The sequence below is a fragment of the Nicotiana tabacum genome, chromosome 23 (genome assembly GCF_000715075.1).
Source record: "Nicotiana tabacum cultivar K326 chromosome 23, ASM71507v2, whole genome shotgun sequence".
Lineage (NCBI taxonomy): Eukaryota > Viridiplantae > Streptophyta > Magnoliopsida > Solanales > Solanaceae > Nicotiana > Nicotiana tabacum.
The window spans coordinates 7,731,099-7,738,340 of record NC_134102.1 but is presented as its reverse complement, the minus strand read 5'-3'; the positions used below and the strand labels follow the sequence as shown (position 1 = coordinate 7,738,340).

Genomic DNA, 7,242 nt, shown 5'->3' with positions numbered 1-7,242 from the left:
GTCCTTGGAAACGTTCGGATAATTATATATGTCCGTAATTTTCAGGAAATTCTGAATGTGCCTTTGCGGGTCTTCATGAGATAGACCCATATATTGCCCTGTGGACTGAATCAGTTGTACCATGTATTGTTTGAGTTCAAAATGCCCCGTGATATCAGGCTTCACAATAACCTGAGTCATATTAGCAAGATTGGGCCTTGCGGCTTTTATTACCGCACGCTCTTCATTACCTGCCATCTCTGTTGGCTGTGATTGAACTACGATGTCCAACTCTCCTTCTATTCTAGTTCTTGCTTCGACTTCCCTCCTCACTCTGTGAAGTGTTCGTTCAATTTCAGGATCAAGAGGAAGGAGATTGTTTGTGCTTCTACTCCTCCGTATTCAAGAGAAGAGCATGCGTTAACACAAACAAGGTAAACTGAAAATTAGAGCTTGAACAAATAACTAATAAAAAGCTTAACTCAGTCAAGTAGCTAATTTCTAAGTCCCCGACAACGACGGCAAAAACTTGTTGTGGCCAAACACACACGCAAGTATACGTGGTCGTCAAGTAATAGAGTAGTGAGTAGAGTATCGTTCCCACGAAGACTTATGATTCACTTTTGACTAATTCAAACTTAAATAGCTTATCGATTCAAGCGATTTCTTATAAAATAGATAATTTTCTAATTTACTACCTAAAAACTATCAAGTAATGAAATACTAGAAATCAACCACAACACTTAAATAGTTTTGAATAACAATCAATAGGAGATAATATTCCAGGGTCACGGGTTATCTAACAATCATGTTGCATTCTTAGCTTAAAATAACTAATTGATTTATCTGGATTGTTGATTGACAGAATTGATATTACTCATAAGAATCTGTCGAGTCCTTACTCGCCTATTCAAGCTAACTTAATACCTATATGTCTATGGAATTAAGATTAACAAGAACGCATTTACAATTCCTGTATTACAACCGAGCAAGGCAATTAGGTATATGTCTATCCTAATTGCGAATCAGTTCCCCGATGCCCGGGTTTAAGAACTTGCTCTATTTAATTCTATATGCAATCTAGAATTCTCACTTTCGAATTCAACTCTTGATTCGTAGATAATATTTCACTGTTAGCTACTCGGCAAAATAATTAAAAACAGAATTAAATAAACATCCCAATATGATAAAATCAACTTCGTCAAATTAAACTTCAAACGTCAAAATTCACGTATACTCATGACCCTAGAACAATAGGGTTCTTAGCCACTCATGTTCATACAATCATCAAAATAATATTTTCAAACATAAAATCAATGAGTACTAGGGAAGGGATGGAAGAATTGATCAAATCCTTGCTCCCGAGTGTTTGGCGCCTCCCCTCTTCTCTCAAAGTTGTGTCTTCTCCCGGTATGTTCTCTCCCCCGGTATGTTCTCTTTCCCCTCTAAAACTCATTTTTAGGTCTATTTATATGTGTACGAAAAGACCTAAACATGTAAGACAAGTCCTAGTCAAACCCGAAAACGAATTAAGTCTTCAAAACTCGGATTGGACCTGGCCCCAAGCCTGGAGTCGCCAGCCTAACGCCAGCCTCAGCCTGGCTTTTGCTTGGTGTCGCCAGCCTAATGCCAGCCTCAGCCTGGCTTTAGCTTGGTGTCACCAGCCTCAGCTTGGCTTTAGCCTTGCAAAGCCAGCCTAAAGCCAGCTTCAAGCCTGGCGTCGCCAGGTTCTCTCATCCACTGCTCTTGCGCATGCTTTTGACTTGTAGGTATCCTTTTTCTTCTACTTTCATCTCCAAGTTACCTACACATAAAATAGACTCAATTAAGCACAAATATAGTATAGTTTAGCATTAAAACCCCAAAATTTAAGGTAAGTAATGCACTAAAAATATGTAATTATAACCAAACATCAGGTATAATATGAAACTATCTTTTCGATGATTATGATTTTATGCCCAAAATAAATATGCATGTTCCTATGTTGTGATCACTACACGAGAAAGCAAGATACAAGTGCAATATATTTAGGTTATGAAATCATGAATATGACTGCTTCTTAATCAACATGTCACCTTCTTATATTTAGGTCGTTAGGTTTTTTTATATTCTTAGATATCGACAATCGGACGTAAATCGTGAAACTTCATTATTTTTAAATATGCACTAACAAATTACCAAATGGTGTGTTGAGATAAATGAGATCCTTTCACTCTAATCAGAGTTCTCGGGCTTGACTGATAAAAATAGAGAAATCTCAAGTTGAGAGTGAGATCTTTGCGGTGTGAATCTGAATTAATCGAATCCATTTCTCTTCGCTTAAATTAGAGAAACTGCGTTTATCCCTTTTGAAATTTCCTTCAATTTGGGTTTTTATGAATAAAATGTGAGGATTAGAGATTTAGAGGTAGAAAACCAGCTTTTTGAAAGGTTTCGTATATATCTCACCTTCCCTCAAATGAGAAATTACCTAATATTTATTTCGGAAGACCCCTCTATATAACTTTAAATTGTTAATTAGATTTTAGCCTTCAATATTTGTTAAACGTAATAACTTAATTGATCAAATAAGATAAATACATGCCATGACAGAGGTCGTATCCCGGGGTCAAGGAGAAGAACTGGCAGTCTTCTAAGCTATCAAGCTTCCGAGGAAGGACGATATATGACATCTTAGGCAATCACACAAAATATTGTATAAGACAAAACACAAATTCATATGGTGTATGCTTTTTGACTCGATGATAGCTCGGTCTAAAAAATAAGGAATTAATTTAACTTGGTATATATGAACGAATGTAGTCAGAGGCGGATCCAGGATTTTGGCAGGATAGGTGCACTATTAAGAAGACATGGATCCAGAATATAAATTTTATGGGTTCAACCTTTAGTTCTTACGATTGCGTACCCATTGCACTTTTGGAATTATAAGTTCAATATTTTTTAAAATAGTAATTTTCTTACATCTATATCTATTTTTCATGCTGAAAATATTGAGATCAGTTGAACTCATTGACTATATGTTACATCATACACTGCTACTAGTTTTAATATACACATTTTGTTAATCATATAAGATTTTACGGCGACAAAAGAAGAAAAAAAATTTCAATGTGTGAAAATTTTGAAAGAATAAACTAAACAAAAAAAGAAATAAAAAGAAAAGTACTTAATTAATACGCAAAAAATAACATCAGACACGCTCATCTCCCGTGGGCGTCTACTTTTTCTAAAAAAAGGAAAAAACAACAAGATTGACATAAGATTTGAACTCACAACCTCACCTAGAGAGGTACACTCAATAACCATCACACAATATAATACTTTGAGCATGAGTGCACACACATCTATTTAAATATTTTTGAAAAAATATAATATTACTATACATGATTTAGGGCGAGGAGCATGAGTTCACGTGCCCCATGGAACCCCCTAGATACGCCGCTGAATGTAGTGATCTCGAGACTTCATTTTCCTTTTTAGTTTTTAGTATTGTGTACACGTATTGTAGCCCGACTAATTCAGAATCAAATAAGGCCCATAAAAGGAGGATGCATTCTCTATAAGAATTGTTTTTTATTCCCAAGGCCTAAACACAAGAACTCCTATTAAGAGTGAAGAGATTCTATTCATCCCAACCACAATCTTTTATTAGTGGTAATCGAGATTAATTATTTGCTCTTCTTTGTTTTTTCAAAATCTTGAAATTTAATGTCTTGTTTTCATGGATGCTTCCCTTGTTAATATGCTTTCTAGTCAACTACACACAATAATATCCAAAGATACAAACCCTCAAAGAGAAAATTAAATACATTACCGATGTGTTTGGTATGTACTCCGTATTTGAGGGTTATCTAATACTAGGATTTCTCTCTAAAATACTTAAGTGATTATATGTCTAATATACTTGGAGGTCCTTTGGTATAATAATGAAATATTCCATAGGATTAACTATTCCATATCAATCCCACCATTATAATATAAAATTTATCCCAAAATTAACTATAATAGTATAACCAAACTTGGGATTAATATGATTCAAAATTTTATCTCGAAATTATTATCCATTCTTACGGTAAAGGTCATCTAGTAAGCATTAGTCTTTTGTTAGCTTAGTGAATTAATTAATGATCAAAGCAGTACATTGACATACACATCCTTTATATTTATTCATACATTGACATACACATCCTTAACCAGACTAAAGACGTAATATAAACTTCAAATTTCACGGTAAATACAACAATAACAATAACAACTTATAAACCTTAATTCCGAAAAAACTTTAACGAGAAAATTAATTTTTTTGCGAAAGTTAAACTGAAGTAACACTGGGTAAGAAATGTTCGGAAGAACGTGACAAAGTTGAATCGGAGTTCGAAGAATTAAACTGAAAAATCGAAATTCAGAATACATTGGCTAATTCTTAAGTAGCAGCAGTGATGGGCCATTACTAGATCAAGATGTTTGATTCAAAGTTTAAAAGTCCAAACCACATTAAGGCCCAACTCAAATTTTAACTCAAGACCACAACAATAACCATATGGATCTCTACAGCTGATCATCTCTTAGATCATCTTCTCCAATGTACCAAAACGATAAGCCAAACAGAATCTTCCAGAAGTTCCAGAAAATACCCCATTAAATCTCCAACATATTTATAACGCTCTTATCCTCAAAGTACACAACAGATTAAGAAAAAAATTAAAAAATACGCAGAGAAGTAGAAGAAAAAAAAAGGTGTAGAAATGGCGCTTTTTGGTGATCCTTTCAGACAATTCTTATTGAGTCCCACAATTTACCGCAGCTCTTCTGGTTCTGCTGCTCTTCTGGATTGGTTTGAATCCCCTAATTCTCATATCTTCAAAATCAATGTCCCAGGTATTGTAGATGTTATTACATAGATGTTATTCAAAATCAACATTTATTTGCTTTTGTTTGAAACTACTGTAAATAGAAATTGTCATAACCAATTGTGTTAATCGAGTTGATTGATATTTTAGTAGATGTAATTACATAGACAACCATACTCAATTCAGTAAAATTGTTTGATCTTAAAAACATACCTCAATAAATATAACATTGTCTGCCATTCACATAATTAAGTAGAGTTTTCTGGAAAAACAAAACTAGTAATTTGAGGAAGATCGCCTAGGAATGAGAGGCATAGGGCTAAAGGAGAGACAAAATAGGATGAGTGATAGATCATATAATCAATCGCAACTTTAAGATTGAAATGTATATGTGACCCAGAGTGATGAGTTGAACACCTTTCATCCCAAGATTGTACCGTTTATAGGGTAAAATATTATTTGTTATTGTTTAAAAAATAGACTTTGAACATTCTTATTGAATTTTGTGGCTTTGCCACCGATAGTAATTGTTGTACTACAGATCCACCCCTGATTTCGTTTAGGATGCAATCGTTGAAAGGGGGTTTATGCACAGTTGTGGAATGAATTTGACAGGGTATAACAAGAAGGACATAAAGGTGCAAGTCGAAGATGGGAATGTACTAGTAGTGAAGGCGGAGGGTGGCGGCAAAAAGGACGAATTCCACGGAAAAGAGGAGATAGTGTGGCATGGGGCGGAGAGAGGCGGAGGAAAGGGAGATTTCTCAAGGGAAATTGAGCTGCCAGAAGATGTGAAGGTGGATCAAATCAAAGCTCAAGTTAAGAATGGTGTTCTCACCATTGTTGTACCAAAAGATGCTACTCCAAAACCATCTAAAGTTAGGAACATAAATATTACCAGCAAGTTGTAAAATCTTGGCTATGGAACAATGGAAATAAGGATGTGTTTTGTGTAGGTTGTGTTATGGAATTTGATAATGTAACAAAGTTGTTGTAGAACAATCAAAGTTTTTGTATCTAAGTTAATGCATTTCAATTTCTATCATCCCTTTTTTCTTTCCTAATTTTACACTACAATATACTAAACCATTGATCTTGTTGAAATGTCATTTGTCTTGATTATAGGTTCTTGGTTATATCTAGAATATTATGTTTTTGGTAACGTTGTTTTGTTTAATTCTATTTGTGATCTTATTCTTTTAATAACACTCATCTTTTTACCTATCTATACAGTGTATTTTTCCCGCGAACACCCCTTTCTATAAGGTGGCTCCGCCACTGCTTCTGATAATCACCCGAATATGATCGGTCCCGACTACACGAGGTGTAGCAAAAGAGGCCAGATGATGACAATTAAGAGGTTGTCATTGCTGTTCCTAATCCTACAAAAGAAGAGATCCAATGGCAAGGCAGGGCTATACGCCCGTTTGCTCCAAACATTGGGGAACGGGGCAATGCTCTCCCCCAAAATATGTTGGAATTATAATACAAAAATTTATAGTATTGACATTAATAAGTTTTTGGTTTTTTTTTTAATAATTATGATTTATGTGGCTCATTGCATGTAAAACTGAATATTACTGGATTTTTCATCCATAAGGCATAAGCGGATTGAGAATAACGGAATTAATATATGAACATATATTTGAAATACTAAATATATATTTTTATTGAAATCTTAAGACTCAAAACTTAAGACATTGGTCGATTTAGGGGGACAACTTATAGTGAACCCTTAAGATCAAGAGTCTGATGTGCATTGGTTGAACAGTCCACTCATGTGCCCCGCCACCTTCAAATCTTGGGTCCGTCTCTTTATTTGATTATAGTTATTAGTTAATCTATATAATTTTTTTACCAAAATCTTGATATTACGATCCCACTTTACTAGTACCATTCTAGACTAAGCTAAGAGTCGATTCAATAAATGACGACGCACCTTTCTTAGTTGTTAAGTCTAGGCTTTGCAATGGTCCATGTATTCACATTGTCAAAGAAGAAGGCATAATTAAACAAGTTTGAATACAAATGTTAGTGCTTGGCATTTTCTTACTCTAGAAGAAATATAAGTTTTTATTTTATTTTTAATCAATTTAACTCAAAATTTGATACAACAAATGAAAATGATGTATCTAAACATACCATCTTAATTCAGCCCAATTTTGTTAAAATAAATAACTAGCTTTACCTTATGATAGTAACTTGCATTAAGAAGGATATTGAAATATTAAATGCCTTAGTAGAAATAGTTTAACTATAATGATTCTAATGAATATATAATGAACATAATTATGGTAGATTTATATGATTCATACAGCCTACTCCAATATTTTCTAATTGAGGTGTAAAGTGTAAACGATTTTTTATTTGGGTTAATTCTGCCGTATGGTGGCAGTGCCCTATAAACGAT

General features: G+C 34.1%; 1 protein-coding gene across 1 annotated transcript; it reads left to right on the top strand.

The window, feature by feature from the left end:
- The first annotated feature begins 4,549 nt into the window (after positions 1–4,549).
- LOC107820096 (15.7 kDa heat shock protein, peroxisomal) lies at positions 4,550–5,877 on the top strand. The gene is made up of 2 exons (XM_016646310.2): positions 4,550–4,860; positions 5,448–5,877. Exons 1-2 carry the CDS (start codon positions 4,728–4,730, stop codon positions 5,741–5,743), a joined length of 429 nt encoding a protein of 142 aa, XP_016501796.1. The 5' UTR covers positions 4,550–4,727; the 3' UTR covers positions 5,744–5,877.
- Positions 5,878–7,242: the final 1,365 nt, after the last annotated feature.

Bases quoted from the DNA above. Each gene is read 5' to 3' on its own strand.
- LOC107820096 (XM_016646310.2), top strand. From the start codon at position 4,728: ATGGCGCTTTTTGGTGATCCTTTCAGACAATTCTTATTGAGTCCCACA. The intron at 4,861-5,447 runs GTATTGTAGATG...TGAATTTGACAG, and splicing joins CTTCAAAATCAATGTCCCAG to GGTATAACAAGAAGGACATA.